General features: G+C 39.6%; 1 protein-coding gene across 1 annotated transcript in view; it reads right to left on the bottom strand.

Moving 5' to 3' along the window:
• Window positions 1-316: 316 nt before the first annotated feature.
• CNTRL (centriolin) overlaps window positions 317-20,837 on the bottom strand; it is a 31,284-nt gene continuing 10,763 nt past the window's right edge. Inside the window, 35 exon segments of the mRNA XM_031556239.1 lie at window positions 317-627; window positions 1,160-1,268; window positions 1,528-1,734; window positions 2,318-2,380; window positions 2,476-2,751; window positions 2,976-3,116; window positions 3,415-3,485; window positions 3,488-3,619; window positions 3,921-4,146; window positions 5,015-5,203; window positions 5,787-5,860; window positions 6,455-6,612; window positions 7,003-7,220; window positions 7,441-7,556; window positions 8,239-8,398; window positions 8,701-8,865; window positions 9,434-9,560; window positions 9,745-9,885; window positions 10,018-10,148; window positions 10,493-10,685; window positions 10,877-11,085; window positions 11,374-11,684; window positions 11,915-12,092; window positions 12,363-12,502; window positions 12,702-12,843; window positions 13,231-13,347; window positions 13,936-14,115; window positions 14,400-14,506; window positions 14,509-14,578; window positions 15,391-15,571; window positions 15,998-16,143; window positions 16,862-16,996; window positions 17,870-18,046; window positions 18,571-18,791; window positions 19,567-19,720. Coding sequence (XP_031412099.1) covers window positions 1,185-1,268; window positions 1,528-1,734; window positions 2,318-2,380; window positions 2,476-2,751; window positions 2,976-3,116; window positions 3,415-3,485; window positions 3,488-3,619; window positions 3,921-4,146; window positions 5,015-5,203; window positions 5,787-5,860; window positions 6,455-6,612; window positions 7,003-7,220; window positions 7,441-7,556; window positions 8,239-8,398; window positions 8,701-8,865; window positions 9,434-9,560; window positions 9,745-9,885; window positions 10,018-10,148; window positions 10,493-10,685; window positions 10,877-11,085; window positions 11,374-11,684; window positions 11,915-12,092; window positions 12,363-12,502; window positions 12,702-12,843; window positions 13,231-13,347; window positions 13,936-14,115; window positions 14,400-14,506; window positions 14,509-14,578; window positions 15,391-15,571; window positions 15,998-16,143; window positions 16,862-16,996; window positions 17,870-18,046; window positions 18,571-18,791; window positions 19,567-19,720 — 5,340 coding nt within the window. The 3' untranslated portion in view covers window positions 317-627; window positions 1,160-1,184.

Here is a 20,837-nt window from a genome sequence, read left to right as displayed (position 1 = left end):
TGCCTTCCTGCTGCTCCTCACTTACAAAGCACTGTGTTTTTTGTAAGCTTGTTGCAAAAGGCCATACAAAATGATACAGATAAGGCTTCAGAGATAATGCAGCAATGCTTACCCCCAGCACCAGTAACTGCTACAGTGTGAATATCAGTGCAACAAATGTTACATAGGAGCTGCTTGGAGCTCGCTCCCATTGCTACCTTTAAGATTGCACTGGTAGCAGTGCATAGGCAGTACAGGGTGCATATTAGAAACAATACTTGGGGAGAAGAAAGTAAGGATGAAGGTAAGCTGTAGTCACAAACTTATTTTAAGAAAGTATTCAAAAATAGTTTTATTTAACATTCATGCATTTGAAAACGTGACAACTCAAAATGTAAACTCAGAAATACCCACACTTCAATGAGAACAGTAGTTTTAGACACTCCTACATCCATATTTGTTTGGAATAACGTATATACAGAAAAATCCCTTACTTCGTCATACAGAAACTTCACAGTACTGAGCTGTTATTGCTGGTAAATACCTTTTTAGCAAAGGCTTGTAGAGCAGTGAGGTAGAAGGCTTCAGCAGTGGAAGATGATGGCACGGTCTCAGGGAGCACAAGAGCACGTGCAGGTCAGCTGCTGGCTAAAAGAGAGTGACATGAGTGATTGGTTAGTGTGCAGAGGGAAGCTGCATGGTGCGACCTGCCTCTGCCTGGGCACAACCCTGGCTTGTTCAGGGCATGCAGCATCTACAGCTGCATGCATGCTCTGGATGTCCTGAGAGCTGTAGGTGGGGGTGATGCTTCTCTCTGCTGAGCACTGATGTGTGATAGCTCTTGCAGTATTAATTTTTGAATATTAATTAACAGGCTCACATGTAACTACGTGTAACTGAATTCTGAGTGTCACATACCTGATTTTAATAAATGTAGTGCATTATTTTAAGATTATGGATAGAAGTAGCTATGTCAGTCAACACAGCTGCGATTTCTATGTGGCATTTGAAAGTTCACAAGCAATTTGTCTGAACACACTCATCTAAGAGCCAAAACAGCACTGACTGTTGGACACCAAGCACAAGAATGCTTTCATTTGTCCCAAAGCAACAGCCTGGGAGCAGCGCTGGGCACACCTCGTTCCTTGGGCACTCCAACTCAATTGCAGTCATCTCTTACCTCTGGCACTTTACTGAGGAATTTCTCATGAGCAGGAATGCCACGCCTGTGCCACTGCTGGAATGCCTGCTGAGCTGCTGGGGAAGTGTGTGTGTCCTGTCAGGGCAGCCTAGAAAAAAGCAGAAGTCTGAGTAGTGAGTAATTGTCTTTAAGAGCTAAGGTCATGAAGGAAAAAATGGATTAAAAAAAGGAAAACTAATCTTAGAAGAAAGCCTGCCTTCACACAAGTTGCTGCTGGCAAAGAATGATTGTCCCACCTTCAGAAACCCTGCAGTGCCTCCAGCTGGAAGGCGCACGGGCATAACAGACTACTAGTGAGCTAAAAATCCTTAAAGAAAGTAATCAGAATTATTGCACTAGAGGATTACCTGTGTTTTTGTTACATTCAGAGCATCACGAAGAGACAGCAGACTTGATGAACTTTCAGCTAGGAACAGTGAGTCTGAGGAAGTGCTGCTGACCAGGTCATCCAGCGCGTCCACCTGTCGCTTCAGGCTGTGAAGGGTGCCTTGTGTTTGTTGTTTTCCTCTGATCAATACATCTACTTGCTTGGACATGCAGTGCCAGAGCTGAGCCTGAACAAATGGTTAGTTCTATTTGTATCCAGTTAGTGTAATTTTCAAGACTACATTTAAGAAACCTGAGGCCAAGCCATGAAGGACACACTATTAAAATCTCCCAGATCACAAGCAGCTGGCAGTGGGTTTGCAAATCAACATACTTTTAAATAGTTCACCTCCTTCAGTCAGAAATAAGTTGTATTTCTGTGGCACCTCATCATTAACTGCTTGAAAGGAACAGGTATGCTCTAACTGAACTGTGCCCTCATCTCTACTTCAAATGGCCACAAGTGCCTGTGAACTGTTGATTCTTACGTCACTAACATACAACAGTACAACATAAGTGTTGGGATCATGCTGGCATACTCAAAAAGCCAACTATGATTATTCAATATTGTTCATCTTGATAGAACATGTCATTGCTGGCTTTTTTCTACTATTCCCACCTAACAAGGCACCCAAAGATACTCCAGTGCTGGTCATTATATACGAGGTGACTGCGACAGCTGGAGAAGGATCTCCCACACACCCATTTTGTTCAGACTCTTTTTGGCAGGGGCCTGCAGACATATCTGTGCAAAGGTAAGAGATGTGCCACCTTCAGCCGATCTTCATGATGCTGCAGCTTCTCTCGGAGAGCCTCTCCACGCCACTGTTCATCCTGTTGGCAACACAAACACATCCAGCAACTGAGTGTTACCGGTACGGACACTCAGCAGCAGCGTGAGCAGCAGCTACTGTCTGAAAGCTTTTTACCATTATGAAGATTTGAGAAAAATCCAACTTTCTTTCCAGTGAGAACAATCTTTTGTCAGCATCAGCAAATGAAAACATCTCCTCTAAATTATCAGAGTCACACTGCATGCTTCTATTTACTGCAGAAAACGCCTCCAAATCTTCCAACAGTTCTGGAGAAGATGGGCTTGAAGATTTAAACCCTGTTTTAATGTTGTCTTCAACCTCTGATTTAAGCAATGCTGCTGTGTTCTCTATTTCCCTTTGTCTCTTTTCCAGGTCTTCTTGAGTCTTAACCTGCAACATAAAATAGTCTCACTACTTTGCTGAGATACCACAAACCATGGTAACCAAACAAATCTTTCTGAAGCATTTACATTTTGACCATTGAAATCACAAACTGTAAGCTCTCTGAACAGATGCAGCCCTAATTACGAAGTTAACTTTATTTGCCTGTGAGGCACCAGTCTGGAAGACACTGCTTTTCCCCAGACAGCCTTTATTTGGGTACTCAGTTATACCTGATTTTGGAGATCCATGTAGTTCTGCTGGATCTGGCCAAGCTCTTTAATGAGGTGCTTGGTTCGCTTGTGGTTATTCTGTGCTACTTGTTCAGCAGCTGCTATGTCACTCTGCAGGCAGTTATTTGCATGCTTTTGTTCCTAGGAAAATACAGAAAAGATTGCCTTTTACTGTGAGCACCCACTTGAGAAAATGAATCAAGAGAGCCTATATGAGACAATTTCTTCAAGTTAAAATGCAGAAACAGCATTAATAAGAGTAACTCAAGGTACTCTGCAGCACAGCCTAGAAATATCAGAGTTTGGCTGCTTCAAGATCTGTCTAATCAGAGTTAACACAACTTTTGTTCCTCAGAAATAAAAGGGGGATTCTATCATTTTACTATTTAAAAATAACCAAAAGCCTCTAACATTCTCCCTTCCTTCAGTCAGGACTTACATGCAGTTCTCTTTCAAACTGTGTCCTCTGCATTTTCATTGCTTCCTTCAGACTGCAGATTCGTTTTTCAGCTTTTTCCTTTCTGACTCCAGCTGCCCCTGGAGATGGTTCAGCTCAGACTTGGAGAGTTTCAATTCTTTTTGGAGAGACTGAATTTCTCTATTTTTTTGTTGTAACTGTAGTTCTTTTTCTGATATCTGATGTTCTGTGAACAATATTTAAACTGAAACTGATTAGCAGAAATGTAAATACCTTGGTGTATTTCAGACATTAGATATTTTCAAACTACTCTGCTGAGTCATGTTTAGATAAACACTGGCACCAGGTGAGAGGTGACAAAGCCGCCTTCAGAATTTCAGTTCTCCAAGCAAACGAATTTAAGAATCAAAAGTCAGATAAAGTACTGAGTTAAAATTCAAGCAAGATTAACAGAACTATTGGTTGGTTTCACTAGAATTAGCACCCACACACCGCAACGATAAACTTATTTGTGCGATAGATCTTACTGCTTTTTCTGACAGTTTCTTCAAGTGCTGCAAATTCAGATGCTTCTTTTTCCAGCTTCCTGTTGTTTTCTTCTGTCAGCCTTACTTTTGCTACTGCCTGTTCCAGTTTCTCTCGTTGATCCGTGAGTTCCTTTTCCAAAAGTAGTTTCTGTTCTTTGAGTTTAGCAGTATTTTCTTCCAGTTTTTTCCCTTCATGTTCTGAGTTTTGCTTGAGCTTATAAAGGATCTGCCAAAAACAAATACAGTTGAAATTGGTACAGTTTAACTTGTAGCAACTCAGTAAGAACAAATACCATCACCAAACAACACTGTAGAAGTTAAAGCAGCAGAAATCTGAAAGAAGAAATACGGTGTGGTACTCAGTCCAAACAGAAGCGTTGCTCATTTTTCCTCCTTAATTTCAGAACAATTCCCTCAGTTTTTCTTTTGACTAGTGCTTTATTGAGGCCAAATAAGGTAATTTCCACAAACAATTGTGGTCTCACACAGAAGTGCAGTAGAAGAGCAAATAGTAACCCACTCAAAATAAGCTTTGAGACACCAGAAATAAACTTCAAGATAAGAGTTCTGGATCTCCTGCTGCTTAGTTTTTGAGTTCTGGAACACAGATGCATTTAGGTTTTGGTCAGTTTTATTTGAAATCCATGTTATCATTTCAGATACCCCCACTGTTCGTTTGTCTCCCACAGCACATACAAATTCTATGAAGAAGTTCTCCAAGCTATATCCAGCTGCTCTTGTTCATCAGCTGACAAACCAGAAATTATAGAGCATTGTCTCTGCCAGTCCACGTCCTCACCCAAATCAGCAACACACCAGCAGCGGACACACAGCACTGCACTGCACCTCCCACTACATCGCCCTTCTTGCACTCAGTTCTGCACACAGCGATCCCACCAAGAAGGAGGAGCCCTTTGCTGGGAGGCTGGTTTTCAGTCAGACATAACAGAATGCTGAAGCTTTTCTTACTGCCACTCCTCATAAAGTCACACTTAATGTCTCTAAGTGTTATTTGTAAACTTGCACCCAAAGCTTTTCCACCTGCATTATTTTTAGAGGCCAGGCAAAAGCTCAGTAAGTCTCAGGTTGTTTACCGCTTCTTGTTTGGCCAGTATTGTTTCTTTCTCTTCGATCTCTTGCTGGAGCTGCTGCAAATGGTTCTCTCTCTTTTTCTGTCTCTCTTGGCAATCCTTACATTTCCTTACACATTTTAGAATATCTTCTTTTAGGGTTGCCTGCTCTTTAAGCAGCTCTTCCTGGTGCTTTGTATTATCTTTCAAATTCTAAGGACAGAACAGAAGATAAATCGACATAACTAGCTGGTAAAAGTAACAGGGTCTGACTTAAAAGGCTTCCACATGAAACTCACTCATCATCCCTAACCACATTGAAGACTATCTCCTTTCTAAACCAGCTCAAGTGAATAAACAGAATAGTAATCACCAGATGAAATGCTAGAAGATGCACGTAAGTAAGGACATAAGACAAATAGCAATACTCAACAACGACCACCACCAAACCCCACCAACTCAGCCCACCTGAAGATGGTTCTCTGACATCCCATTGGGTGCTTTTGGTAATGAAAACCTGCCTAGGACCAACATGACAGTTGCCACCTCCCTTCACAGTCAAAAGAGGAAAACAAATTATCTGTTGAGGTGCCTGAGGTCCTAGTCACTCCAAGCCCAGCAAGAACAAAGAAGTTAACTAGCCATTGTTTATTAGCTCTGCAAAGGATCTGTATTTCAGACAGTGTGCTTAGATGGAGAAACAGGCAATGGACTGATAATGACAAAAGTTGCCCCTTGTTTCTGTGCATCAATTTACTCATTGCATTAAAACCTCCTGTATTTGACCCAAACTAACCTGTTCTGCCAGCTGAAGCTGCTGCCTGGCCTCACTTAATTCTCCTTTCAGCATCTCTAGTTCATTCTTTTTTTCTAGAAAAATAGTTGGTGAAAGACATTTTCAATCAGTGTAGCAACTGAACAGATCAATACGATGGGAAAAGCATTACAGAGATGTGATGACAGAAGGACTGGCACAATAGACAGGTGCTATAAAGGAAGGGAAGAAGATTGCTCACCCACATCAGAAGATTCTAGGGAAAGCTTTGCAGGGAAAGCTTCACCAAGGAGGGATCTCCAGAAAGATCCTCCCCAGTGGCAGTCAGCCCTTAAGTGAGGCCTAACAGAGGTGCAGCCTCTGGGTCACCCCAGGACACCCCTTCCTGTCACAGAGATAAACTGCCTTCACCTGTGCTCCCAGGGCTGACCTGGTCTTTCCCCAGGTGCTCAGTGGTTCAGTCTGGCACTCAGTTCCCATACAATCATCAATTAATTAAATAACTTTGCAGCTAAAATTTCTTGTAAATGAATAAACATAGGAAAGTTTCCATCTTGACACATTAAGTACATTCTGCTGGTGGGTATTTAAGCATGCTGATAACATCATAGTTGTTACATAAAAGAAATCACATTAAAAGATGTAGTTTAAACTACGTTACAGCTTAGAAACTGCAGCTTTGTCTTTACCTTGAAGATCTTTGTGTACAACAGCGATCTCTCCATGCAATGACTTTTTTTGTTTACTCAGTACATCTACCTCCTGCTGCAGGTTTTTAATATCCAATTCTGTTTTCTCTGCATTGGACAACGCGGCTCCGATGCTGTCTTCAGTAGCAGTCAGGTCTCTGCAAAACGTGAATGCATGCTGGTGGTTTGTTGGAGGTCCATGATGCACTCAAAGCAGCTGCACTTGAGCAGCTTGTTTTCAGCTCAGGGGGACGCTACCCAGCAGCCAGAAGAACATGACAGCTGTCTCATTCCAAGGCTGAACATTTTGCTTTTCACAACATTTCTCACTGCATTGCCATGAGAAACATCGCTGCATTCACTGGTGCATATTTTCCCCAGTTATGCTATAGAATTACTGTAGATGTGCCTAAATTAAAGCCTCCACAGAGTAAGAAACGACATTCTACAGTATCAGAGTTACAGTTGTGTTTCTAATTATGAGAAGTTATAATTCAAGACATTTTTCATCACTTATCACATTTGCAGACAATGTATCCTGCTCCCACCTTCTGGTTTGTGACAGCTTCTTTTCCAAACTCCGACAGTCCTCTTCAAGCTTTTGCTTCTCTTTACTCAGAGACTCAATATTATTTTGCAGAGTGCGCATTTGAGAAACCAGATGTTCATTTTCCTGACGGTCCTTCTGAAGCAGTTGTTCCTGCCAATCTACTTCCCCTTGCTGACACTGAAATAATCTCTGAATATTCTCCAATTTTAACTTCTCCTGGCAAAGAAAAATTGTGAGCAACACACGTGGTGAAAAAGAATAAGTGAACATATTTATCTGCAGCAGTTTAAAACCTTTCATTCACAAATCACATGCAGCTACACTACTCCAACTTAAGGGTACAGAGAATGTTACCCAGACCCTAACAGAATCACAGAACGTGCATCTCTCTTCTTTCTACATTACCCACTACGACAGCTATAAATTAAATACTTACTTCTAGAACTGCAACCTGAGTCTTCTCCAGTTCATTGACCTTTTGATCATGTTGTAGTTTCAAACCCTGAAGTTCATTATTTTCAATCTCCAACATTTCCAGAACGTGTTTCAGTTCTAATAAGATGAAAGAAATCAAGGGTTATTATAAAGCACATTAAATACATTCTATTCTCTAAAAAGACATTGGAAGAGGGGACTAGGGGGGGATGGGATGAAATAATGTTGATACAATCCCTGAAAAGCACACTCATTTTCACTTGGTGTGTCAGACACCAGTCAGACACTAACGATGTTCTACTAGGAAGTTGCAGGTCCTGTGTCTCCTCTTCCCCTTTTTCCTAAGGACAAGTATCTTGACTGGCAGACAATGAAGTCAATTTTTTTCAGAGAAAGTACAGGTTTGTAAGCTGCTGCTTATTACGCTTCCCATCATCTGAGAGGATACAACTGCTTGAAGGTAATCCTCTGTTCCTCCTCCAATCCAGATGTTTTCCATGGATGTGCCACAAGCAGCCAGCTCCATCACACAGCAATAGCACAGAAGCTTTAGTCCCCATGGTAGAATTGTTTTTCCTCACTGAAGTGAGGAACTCAAATCCCAAGAACAAAGCAACACAAAGCCTCAACTCAAGCAGAGGGTAACCAGTCAGCTCTGTGGTGGAGTCTGTCTCTAACTAGGAACGCTTTCTCTGCAGCCATTCACAGTATTCAAAGACTGAAGACAATATAATGGCACAGACGTACAACTAGCATCTTAGAGTGTATTTATTTTCAGTCTGCACAAAATAATATCTACCTATCTTATGCTTGTTAATTTGTCCAAGTATTATTTGAAGATTTTCTTCCTCTTTTCCAATATCCTTCTTTATGAACGAAAGCTGTGCTCTCTTCTCATCAATTTGGACATCCAGTTCTCTCCTCTCAGCATTAAGATCTTCCAGAAGGAGCCTTATTTCCTGTGGAAATAACATTGTTAAAATGAATGTCATTATTTGCCATTTATTTTTCCTTTAATAATTTAAAAATATTTATTAAAATGTAACAAATCTACTGTCAACTATAAGCTCTAGAATTAAACTATCCAGAATATCCAACACAATCCAATACAAAGTCATAAGCTTGCTGGTTCTGTTTTTCAGATTTGGGGGATGTAGAAAGCAAAACCGTTTTTGTGGAAATGTTGTGATGTTTTTATATTTCTATTCTTTTGCTGTTCTACACAGATGTAATTAATTGAAAACTAATTTGGAAAAGTTACTTTTATTTGGCGCTGTTTTTCCTTTGCTTCAGTCTCCCCATCTCGAAGAGCTTCCTTGAGGTCACCTTTCTTTTGAGAAATACAGTCCTGAAGGACACGGAGCTGCTCTTTCCTTTGACTGAGCTGCTGCTCCACAAACAACAGCTCTTGTTGCTGAGCAGTAACCTACGACATAAAAATTTAGCACCACCACATCTGGACACTTACAGTTTTATGGCCACACACATTCAAAAAATAAATAAATGCAATACTGTTACCAGTTTACAGATTTACTTGAATTGCAAATCACATAAGAGTTCCATCAGAGCAATGAGCTCCATTTGCTAGACTGCTGTAGAAGGGCCAGGACTGACAATTAAGTTTTGAGCTGGACAGAGCAGCCCTGTGCCTCGGAGGTACTTAAGCTTCTTATTCTCAAATGCAATAAGAACACAGAACTCTGCAATAACATTTATTACCCAGAAATGCAGACAAGATTGGGGTCAATCTAAACACAAGCCCCAAAATAGAAAACATTCCCCTCACCAAAAAAAAAAACAAACAACAAAAAAAAACCAGACAGTAATTCAAATTACCACCACCACCACAATAAATAAATAAATAAATAAATAGTCACAGAATTAAGAATTAGATTATTCAAATAAGGCAGTTTAGAGCCAAAGACACTTCACAATTCCCAGTTTCAGTACCAACAATTAAACTGATACTCTCGAGTTGACCAGATGCACCTTACCTGATTTTTCAGTCTTTCCAGTTCAGTTTTCTTGACCTGAAGAACATTCTCTGCTTCTCTGAGCATTTGGAGGTGATGTTCTTCATTACCTTCTGCAACTTGAATATCTCCTTGAAGCTTCTGAAGGCTTACAGAGAAGATAAAAGGCATGGTTCAGAAGAAACAAAAATACATAGAATCCTTAGAGTTGGACCTTTAAAGGTCATCCAGTCCAACTCCTCTGCAATGAGCAGGGACACGCACAGCTAAGTACACTGGGCATACTTATTAGAGAAGGACATTAGTTTAAGGTAAATTTAAGATAGATTTACCTTCCAGTCAGCATTTCTATTTTCTGGTTTAATGACTGGAACTCAGAGTCTCTTGCAGACACCACTTTGTTGATTTCCTTCAAAATCCCTTCTTGTTCCTTCTTACGCTGCTCTAAATCCTGTGTATCTGCCTGTAATGACCTACAAAAACATTTGTGCCCTTACATATTTACATTTTAACAGCTTCCCCACTCCAAAAGCAGTCTCTTGATATTTAAAAACAATCTTGTTCTCCTCTTCCCCATCTGATACTTATTCAGAAGAGTAGTGTACCTTAATTGCTGATCTGCTTTCACAAGTTTAGTAGCCATTTCCTGAGCCCTTCGCTCTAGCTCTTCTGCTTCAGTTTCAGTATGGAACAAATGCTGTTTGGCATGATTGTACTTTTGAATAGTGTCTTTAGTCTAGAGCAAAAATTGAACATTATTGAGACAATACAATCCCACCTTACCCTTTCAACATCTATAACCATCAAGTCAGCTGTTCAAAAATGACCTCCACCTTACTTGAATATTATTCTCTTGCCCCAGAAGAGAAAAGCTTCCTCCTCTTTGGCAAGGACCCAACCAGTTGCTTTTAGCACAGGTTATCCCACGGCTTATTTTTTTCAAATAAAGCATTTTCAAAGGCTGCAGGTTATCCACGTAAAAATAAATTGCTTAGACAAAAATAAAAGTAAACACCTTCTGCCTAAAACAATCAACATAACACAGAAATCCTTTGGCACTTAGTTATGGGCTCTACTTGCCTTTCCCCGTGTGCTCTCAAGTTCCATTTCAGCTTCTGTGAGAAGCCTGTCTGCCTCTCTAAGCTCTGCTCGGCGTTTGAGAAGAGTCTTCTCTATACATTCAATTTCTTCTGCAATATCTTCATGATGTTTAAGAGATTTTTCTAACTGTAGTTCTGCCATTAAGTTTTCAGTGTAGCCTTCAATAAAGTCCCTAAAAGCCCAAGAAAAAAAACAACCAAATTAAGCTACAAAATGTCAGAGGCTCAGAAGCCTCCCGCAGTTTGTGTAATGCATGTAACAGATCAACAAGAATGTCAGTTATAAACATCTCAAAATCTACTGGCACTGGAAAAAGTTTTAGATATTCCCACTTGCTTAAACAGAACTAGTGTGATTTCTTACCTGCGTTTGTTACGTTTTTGAGCTGCTCTCTGTAGCTCTGCTACTTCGCGTTCCAGCTCTTCTCTTTCATGCAGAAGATCTTCTATGTTTTGACGTAATGTTTCCATTTCGTTCTTGCATTTATGCTCAGCTGCCTCTGACCATTTATCTCTGTATTTCCGAGACTTCAAATGACGCACAGTGTCTTCTAACCTTGAGACTTCACTCTCCTACACAGGACAGCAAAATTAAGACTGATTGTCCTGTTTTTCTATTTCAGTGCTCCAAAACACATAAGCAGTTACAGATAGCAGAGACCAGCCCACTAACACTGAAGACAGTGGAGGGCATTCTTATCAGCAAGCTCTCTGAGATCCAGAATCTTGCCACAAGACTACTTTGAATTGTTAAAAAATTTAATCTCTAGAAGTGAGATTTCTTTTTCCTCCTTCCTTTGAAAAAGCATGTATTACAGGATGCTTTTAATCTGTTCACAACCCTGCCACTCTGTGCCTTACCAAGTCATGATGCTTGGGTACATTGCAGCGAAGATCTCCAAAAGGAATGAGTGGGACAGTAAAGTTTGGAGGAAGAAGGCCATAAACAACCTGGGCTCCCACAGGAGGTGGGCCATAGATAACAGAGCCAGGAGCAATTGAACCTCCATTTGCAGCTGCAGGAGGAGGGCCATAAGCCACAGTTCCTTGGGGTAGAGGAGCACCATCTGGGAGAGCTGTATAGATGACTGTACCAGGTGGTGGTACAAAGGGCAGGTCTTTGTGAGCACGAGCTTCCACATTTCCTTCACTGTCTTCTTCCGCTCTTCCAGCTTTAAACACAGGGAAAAAAAAGTTTTTTTTAATTCAGTTTTAAAAGAAAGATTTCTTGAATTGCAATACAAAGTGTATATACACAAATATTTACATTTAACACTGTTTAACAAATTCACCAGAAACAAATATTAAATATCCACTAACACGTATCAGAAATATTCACTAGGAACTCTAAGCAAACCTACATTTATTATGCTCCTGCACCCTCTGAGACCTTGAGACTCACCTTTATCAAGATTTGTTTTGTGTATCTTGTTTCTGACTGGTGAATAAACCCAGCATCCTCTTGATCTGGGTAAGTCTTCCTTCCTGACCTGACTACACCCTCTTCTGGGTGGGGATGTGCCAGGACATTGTAAACCAACTCCAGAATCTTTTGTGCTATGGGAGGCTGGAGTTGAGGCCTAAGGGAAAGAAAAAAAAAAAGGGTTTTGTCACTATAAGATACTTTATTCTAGAAATAAGAAATAAAGTAAAATAATTTAATAATTGTAGACTTTCCAAAGCATTGATTTTTTTCTAAGAACAGGCTCTACACACCCTGTCTTCTCTCATTTTTAAGCATTTCGCTGCTTTAAAGAGATAATCAAATATAACAATGTTACTCAAATTCATATATATGGAATTTCCCCATAACAAATGCCTCTCTACATAACAGGATTTGAATTTCTGACCTGTGATGGTGGCATATAGTACCAGTATCCTCTTCTTTTTAGTGGATCTGCCATACTGGTGATGTAATCATTCTGGCATGAGAGTGCATTTCTGAGTGCTGCAATTTCGTCTTGTAAGTTGTCAATTTCATCCTTGTTACCTGATAATTAATCACACAGTTTTATAAGCATATAAGACAAATAACTAATGATACTGGATGTATCCTAGCATAAGAATTGTACAGAATGGTTTCCTGTTTGTTCTCAGAGCTCTAAACAGCTTCTCATGTTAGTGAGAAATATGCATTGCTGCAGAACAGCTTGCTTCTCTAACTGCAGGAGACAGAGATAAGAGATTACCTGCCCCAGTGTCATCCAGCAACCATCTTAAACGGTCAATTTCTGCTTTCTGTTGCTCCACTGTGTCATTCAGTTTATCAATTTCTAACTTTTGAGAGCTCAATGCAGTCTTCTCACCAGCTTTCTCCATTTCGTGTTGAAGCTGGTTTAAGTTTAAATCAAAGCAAAGCATTTCAGTTTAAATTAGATTACAGTAGAACATTTTCAAACAATCTTATTTTTTCCTACAGAAACGCTCAGCAAAATGCATGTGCCACTTTGATGCAACAAAATTCTTCTTCCCATCTTCTCATATTACTGAGACTTACATATGCAGCCACATGAAGGCATTCAAATGAACAGGCTTTCATCAAATTCAAACAATTCAGTCAGGGAGGTGTAGGGAGAGGGAAGAACACAGTGACTTGGGAAAACTTGAAGAAAAAGGCCACAGCAGGCAACTAAACACGGCCATTTCAGAACACCAATGAACTGCTCTTCATATATTTCACCCTCCTCATATAACAGAGGAAACATTGCTTCAACTTACTTGTTCTTCCTTCTGTTTCAGAAGCTGTTGTAACAATTCTATTTCTGCTTCTGCTCGGGCAAGGTCCCGAGTTGCACGAGCTGCCTCAACACAGAACTCTTCAGCTTCCTCAAATTCCTGAAATTGAAATTTTACCTTACGTTTCGTTTACAAGAACATCTCACAGACTTGCAGATGTCTCACAAAGCTTTATGAATTGCAGAGTAACAAGAAACATCACCGCTTGTCTGCTTCGGAATTCAAGAAAATGTCAAAAATAACTATATCTGCATTAACTATTTCTCCTTTAACCTTACAGCCTTTCTGCAGAGTAAATTTTAGCATGTGCTAGTACAAAGCCAAAAAAATCACTTCTAATTCTTAAAGGCTTAAGTTTATTACTAAATTCCATATTTTCTTTTGCTGTTTAGTCTTATGTAACAATATATTGTTAATTGATTGATTTTCAATTGCTATAGAAGATAAAACCTACCTCTCCCCCACCTTCTAACTTGCAGCAAGGCAGCCTGTTAACCCAAGTTAAGTCAGACATTGATTTATAGTATTTCAAGATGAGACTGACTAAAGCAATAGCTCATGTGGCAGGATAATTAAAAATAAAGACTTGAAGCTGAATTTAAAAGCAACAAAGACAGTCTTGATTATTACGGCATTAGAAAGCATTGCTTAAGTATAACTAACAATTAATTACCAACGTTGACTTACCTCAGCTCGTTCCTGATTAATTTTGAGAACAGTCCCATGAAGAGCCTGCAGCTGGTTTTTAGCAATGGATAGCTCAGCAGCCGCCAGTTTATCTGAAGTGATGATTGCTCTCTTTAATTCCTTCAGCTCTTTATCCAAATCAGCAAATTGCATTTGTGCCCTGGCATCTTCTATTTTTTTCTGAAACCAGGAAAGCAACAGGTTTCACAGTAATTTCAAAAGAAAAGCAGCACAGAATGAAGGCCTTTCCACACACCCCATTTGGTATCGTATACATAGAACTATCATAATAATACAAGAATAAAGATGTCCAATTGCACTTAAGAAAAAGAAAAGGGTTATATTTAACCTTTGTGTTCCTTGCAGTTGAACTTCATCTTAAAAAGCAAAATAATTCATGAGTTCTTTAGATACTCTTTTCTTGAGCAATCCAACACAGAGCATACACTCATGTCTATTCCTACCCTTTTCTCCAAGTCTTCTAGTTGAGCAAGAATAGCCTCTTTTTCTTCATCCGCCTCTTGGAGCTGTTGATCAGCCAGGCCCTGAATTTCTTCCATACTCTTTATTTTTCACGTAAAAGTTGAATTTCATTCTCTAACTGATGGACCTTGTTCTTATTCTGCCTGTTTTCAGATTTCACCTGTATGCGAAGTATGCAAGAATGAGCAACAAAAACAAAATTTCAATTAAAATCCACCCTATTTTAATGATTTTCAGACAAACTTTTTGAAAGCACCATTAGTAGTATATTTTATACCTAAAGAATAGCAAAGCAGTTCCTTTTCCTAACTATCACATCTCGGAAGTGCCTAACTTATTTTGGCAATTGTATGCAATGTGATCTTTTAAGAAGGTTACTGACTGTATTTTTCTACCTATAATTATACTCCCTGTTGCAAAGACTGCATTGTTACACAAACATCAAAAAGCAAGCCTCTCTCAGTCAAATTAGAGACTGAACAGAAGCCAACTGCTAAGGAGCATGTATCATATCGATAAAAAAATAATCAGACTGTAAACAGTCTTCATTGGTTTCATTTTATCATTTTCACAGGCATCTTGTCTTACAAAAAGAAGAGGCAATGAATTTCACTGCTTTAACCCAAGCTTCACAGCATATACAGCATGGAAATAGTCAAGGAAAGCTATTGCATGACGTACACTTGAGCACAATAGAAAAACCAAAGTTTTAATAATGGTTTGTATTCCTGTTCTAATCACAATTAACAGTGCCCTGTGCCAACTTGAGCCGTTGAACTTGCTTCTGGCAAGCAACCGTGTGCAATTTATCTGCTCTTAGTAAAGTTATACTTATTTGAAAGATGGAGGGAAACAAATCTACATTTGTCATAAATCTTGATCCTTCAGCTGCAACATGCATATTTTAAACAAACAATATTTTAAACAAAGCTGAAACTATCTTACTCTTGCTTTCATAGCTTTGATACATGCCTGTCTATATTTCTCCTGTATATCTTCCAGTTTTTCCTGCTGAGATAGCATTTCCTCTTGCAATTTTCTCTGTCTTTCCCATGCTTTCTCTTTTTCCCTCTGTGTATCAGCAAGGATGCTATTGAATTCTTTCTGCAGACTTGCAAGGCTTTTCCCCAAAACATCACCTGAATTTTGACATCTGGAAGAGAAGGCTCCATTACAGAAAACAGTAACTTTAAATCACAATACTAGGCATAAAAGCAACACAGCCCAGTTCAAAAGTGCTAGTTTAAAACATCCAATGAAAATGAATTCAGGTGCAGTGCCGAATAGGTTACAGTGCCCAGTGTTACTCTGTTCTGTCTTTATTTCCATTTTTTGTAGCTGGGACAGGAAAAGAAAAATTCTTTATTTCTAGTAGTGAAACCCAAGAGGAATGCATACCTCCCTCAGTAATAAAATTAACTGAGCTCAGGTAATGTTCTCTTAAACACAAGGAAGGTGCTAAAGGTCATGTTTGAACTGCCCTACATCATAATACATAGGGTGCAGCAAATGTACCTCATTGCTCTCACCTATGGAGCAATAACATGCACAAATCTAAAACTGTTTCTATTTTACTCACTTAATCTCTCCTGCTCCTGTCCGAAGCTTTTGCTTGAGTTCATTTATACGAGCTAGGACTTCCTCGGGGTGTATCAAGTTACCAACTGCATGGCTTAGCTGATTCTGAAGATCTTGAAGCTGTTGTTTCAGGAGATTGTTGTCTCCCTAATAAGTAAATAAATTTACACGTTGAAAAATATTCCAACAGCAATTCAGAATGATCTTACGTTTTCCTTAAAGAAAGTATTGTGTTTATAGAAGCAAAGCACAGTGAAATCCAAAGCCTGTCACAATATCCATATGCTGCAGTGTCTGCAGTTGTGCCACCTCTGTCCCAGACACCAGGCCAAGAAGCCACACCTGACTAACGGGACCAGGACTTGAAGTTTGCTCTGCACATTGGCAAGTTGTGGCAAAAGTTATAGTTCTAATATCTGGTGAGGATCTTTTATAAGCTGGTGGCCATTTTATCCTCTGAGGTGCATGAGATGGGACAAAGGGATTTGGTGGATGCGAAGGACTGAGCCCAGACTTGGCACAATGAGAAAAACTGATGCAATAAAGTCAGATTTTTTCCCCCCATTGCACACAAATAGTTTTCTTACTGACATGTACTGAATGGGGCTTGTGGGAAATTAAGATTTAAACAATTTATCAATCCCACTGCAATATAGTAGAGCAGCCCTGGCATTATTTCAAAGGTCAATCTAAAGATCCAAAATAGTCAGATAAAAGACTGTGGTGCAGGGCCTCCAGACAAGAAATTTGTCAGAAAGAGTCATAAGCACCACTGAACTTCAAAACAAAAATTCTCACTTTTCCCTAATGGCAGTGAAAAAGCACACTGCTTATCAGGAACTTGCTATGGCAACAAATACTTCACCTGCAGTTGTATGAACTGAGAAAGCAGCTTATAATTTTCTTGTTCCTTCTCTTCTGCTAATTGTGCTTTGGTCAGAGCATTCTCTAATGCTTGCCTTTCTTTCTCAAGTTCAGCTTGCAGGGCTGACAGTTCCATCTATAAGCACAAACAACCTTCAGATTAATAACCCCACCTCATCACCCAAATGTGCAATAGCTGTGTTTTTTTAGAGAATAACAATACAACAACACCCCCTAAGAAAAAAAGCATCCCAAGTTAACCCATCAACATGTAACAGCTAGTATTTCTTTAGCATTTGCAGCACCATGATGATGATGTTTAATCTAGACCTGGCACGAACGTGTCTTTCTCACTGGGAAACTAACAGATTTACATTTTATCAGAGTTCTACAGAGAATTTCCAAGTTTTGCCTGAAACATTACACCAAAAAGACTTGGAGGGGCCAGGGACAAAAACACCTTCTTATACATTCTTATATATTCCTGATGGTGGAATAAGTCGTTCAAAGAAAAAAGAAAAATCAGCAACAAAAAAACAAAGCCAAGAAACAACCCCACCAACGCCATGTTCATTTCTGATTAATGGAAACTGAACCAAGATGCCAGCTGCTGTATATCACTGCATCTGAATCCAAAAGAGGATCCCCAACAGTAGGTTACGATAAAATGGGAATGTGTAACTTAAAGCACACATTGTTCTTACCCAGCAAAAAAACAGAATATACAAAAACAAACAAAAAAGCTAGGAAGCTGAATTTCTACTTGAAACAACAGCAAAGGCCAACCTTGTTTTCATCTGCTATATTTCACAAACACAGAGGCCTCTACAAAGAGGCCACAAGTACTTATGTGCAAGGTTACACATCCTAACGAGCTGATACTACCCTCTATTCTGGGACATCCCTGAAAGAACAATTCCTTGCAAATCAGTGTAGGGGGGGATATGGTAAGGTACGCTGCCAGCCCAGGCTGACTGTCACTTTGGTAATGTTACAGTTGTGTGCTCACCTGGCTGAGTTGTTTCAGTCTTTCCAATTCTTCCTTTTGCTGATTGGCTTCAGTGTCTCTGTCTCTTAGCTGGGCTTCCAGTTCAGCCTGGTAGGCACTGACCTCCCCTTGGCCTTCTCTGAGTGAGTCATTTATTTCTCGTTGCTCTTGAAGTGCGCCTTCAAGCATTGCTATTTCCTGGAATTTTACATTCACTTCAGAAACATGTACACAGGAGAAACAGGATTTCTTAGATTACATTGCCACTCTTCCCCTATTCTTCAGGAGTTCTTTATTAACTTGAAAGCTGGTATATCTATCAAAACAGAGGCGCTAAACGTAATCTCCAAATATTTCAAACAAGGCAGGTAACATTATTACACACACAGGCCAAGTCAATGGTGCTGCTGTGTCAGACCTCACATGAAGTGTACACAAGTTACAAAGGTGTAGCCTAAAGCAATACACATTAGTCTAAGATATTAACATTTACAGAAGACGTCTAGGATACTGAGACAGCCTCTTAAGTAACTGTATGATACATTTTAAAAGCCCAATTCCCCTCTTACTGTGCATGAACACATCTGACTGATGTCACCATATCAGAAAGTAATTTTGTCCAGAGAGCTGTGTTTGGCCATTCCCAAATTTGATTGCTCGCTTAATTTTAAGTTAATTCTTAGGTATCTCAACTTGGGAAGAAACATAGCATTAAACCTTACTTTTCTCATATTTTCGGCATCCACGATAACTGTTTTCAAGCTATTTCTTTCATCCTCTAGGTCTGCCAATCTCTGAAGCAAAGATTCTTTATCCTTCTGCAACTCCTTACATTCATCATTGGCCTGTTTTGCCTGATGCTTAACGCCTTCCAGGTATTCCTGTAACCCAATTATAATGCTTTCCAAATCCCTTTTCAGCGCTTCATTTGTTGCTATTTGACCTGCAGAAATGCAAAGTGAATTCAAGTTATTGAAGAAACCACGTTTACTTACAAAACATACACAACTGCCACTGCTAATCTTAAGCTAAGTAGGTGAACATTCAATAAAAACAAGTAACTTGAACTCAAGCAGAAAGTGCTTGTGCTGTGTTTTAAAGGCCAGGATTTTCAACACTACTATTCCTGATCACAGGAAAAGTTGAGCAGAACCTGCAGTTCTTTGTATACCTCCCTTCATACACACATACTTCCTTCTATGATGGCACTTGCTACTTTTCTGCTTAAATCATTTTTAAAAAAATCATATGCTTTTCTGGGGCATCAGCTTCCACACAGACGAGGTGTATGGTAAATACATACATGATAACATTAATGAAGTACCTCACTTAAATCAGTTTTAAAATACAGAGGAAGAAAGTGACTCACAGAAAAGACACTTCTGTGAAGGCCCAATGATTTAAGTGAATTTCAGCTAGCTCAAGAACTAGATAAGAAACTGCTTTAATATTTCTGAAATTAGCATATTTTTGACATCTCAAGTCTAAATGAAAAAGCAGCTTCCTAAGTGTATTGAAATATCAGTACTTCACTTGTTCAATTAAAAGCAGAATAATTCTTCCTGATGTAACAACAAAAGTGCAGATGACAAGGATGTGTTCAGAAAACAACCACTCAGCTCAGACTTGATCAAGGGCCTTGGTACCTCAACATTTTTATCAGCTCAATTATGTTATCCTAGATACAAAAACATTTTAAGACATGAACAAAAAATTACCATCAGTGAGCTGTTGCTCCAAGTCCTTGATTTCCTCAGTTTCCTTAGCAATCCTAGAAAGCATTTCATCCAGGCGACTCTCGAGCTGTTTATACTGTTTGTTCATTACCTCAATCTGCTGTTCTTTACTTGCTTTTTGAGCTCTCATGTGAGCCTGTAAATGACAGTTGGAAAGGCCAAGCAGAACTATGTCAGCACAGATTTTAAAAAGTCAGCTCACATTTTAGTTCAGTTCTGCAGTATCTCACTGACACTCATAAAAGTGACCAGTGCAACACATCTTGTGGTGCTCGGTTCTGATTGTTTTCCTCTTTGCTACCTCAAAAAGAATCCCAGATAGGCAAGCAGCAGCATTAGGCAGTCTTGCCCCCTTGCTAGGGCATGTTGTATAAGGTGTGGGCTTATAAATCAGTATTCATACCTATTGACCTTTCTTCCTGCTATACTATTTCCTCTTTCAGTCAAGACCAAACATGATTTCCCCCAGAAGCTTTATCCTGTCATCTTGCATTGCCTTTCCAGCACAGCATGTCAGGTCACCAGCCAAAGGAAAATACCATGAACATGCAGCAAGTCAGTCTAACTTAACAGCCAAGTTCTACTTCAAGCAGAACCACTTCTGTATTTCCAGGAAATGCCCCTGTTCCACAGTGATTCCATAGCTCACACTGATTTCATCAGGACTGCACATGTATTTTGTATGAATTTAACCCATCGTTTCAACTGTGTACAAAACCATATTATCAATGCAATATAGTGCTACATGCTTCCCATTAGAAAATTACAAGCAGTTTAAATACCATAGATTTCAGGAAAGTACATCATCTATACTGTCATGAAAAACAGCACTTTTCTCTTTCTACTAATCAAGCCAACAGAAGTGTGCATTCTCAAAAAATTTGCTTGTAAAGTTACTTCTATAACAAAGTAATTGTCTAAGAGAAAAAAAAAAAAGTAGATTTCTCTATTTTAATGCATTGAAAGCTACTTTCAACCTTCCCATCAGCACAATTCAACTTGCCACCTGTTAATAACAAACTACCCTTCAGCTCTCAGAAGTGAAATTTCAACAAGCAGAAAGCAAGGCGAGGTGCTGCTGCTGCTGCTGAGTCACTTTGCCGCAGCTGCTGGATGTCACAGGAGCCCTATTTAAAAAACAACAAACACTTACAGCTTCGCCTTTGTCTTTTCTTCCTTCGGGATCACGTGCAGGACGCCACACCCCCGCTCTAAAGTCAGACCGATCGCCCTGCCGCCTACAGCGTGATACA

Source organism: Meleagris gallopavo, chromosome 19 (assembly GCF_000146605.3).
Source record: "Meleagris gallopavo isolate NT-WF06-2002-E0010 breed Aviagen turkey brand Nicholas breeding stock chromosome 19, Turkey_5.1, whole genome shotgun sequence".
Lineage (NCBI taxonomy): Eukaryota > Metazoa > Chordata > Aves > Galliformes > Phasianidae > Meleagris > Meleagris gallopavo.
Note: the sequence above shows the minus strand (reverse complement) of the source record. Positions and strands in the feature narration are given on the sequence as shown.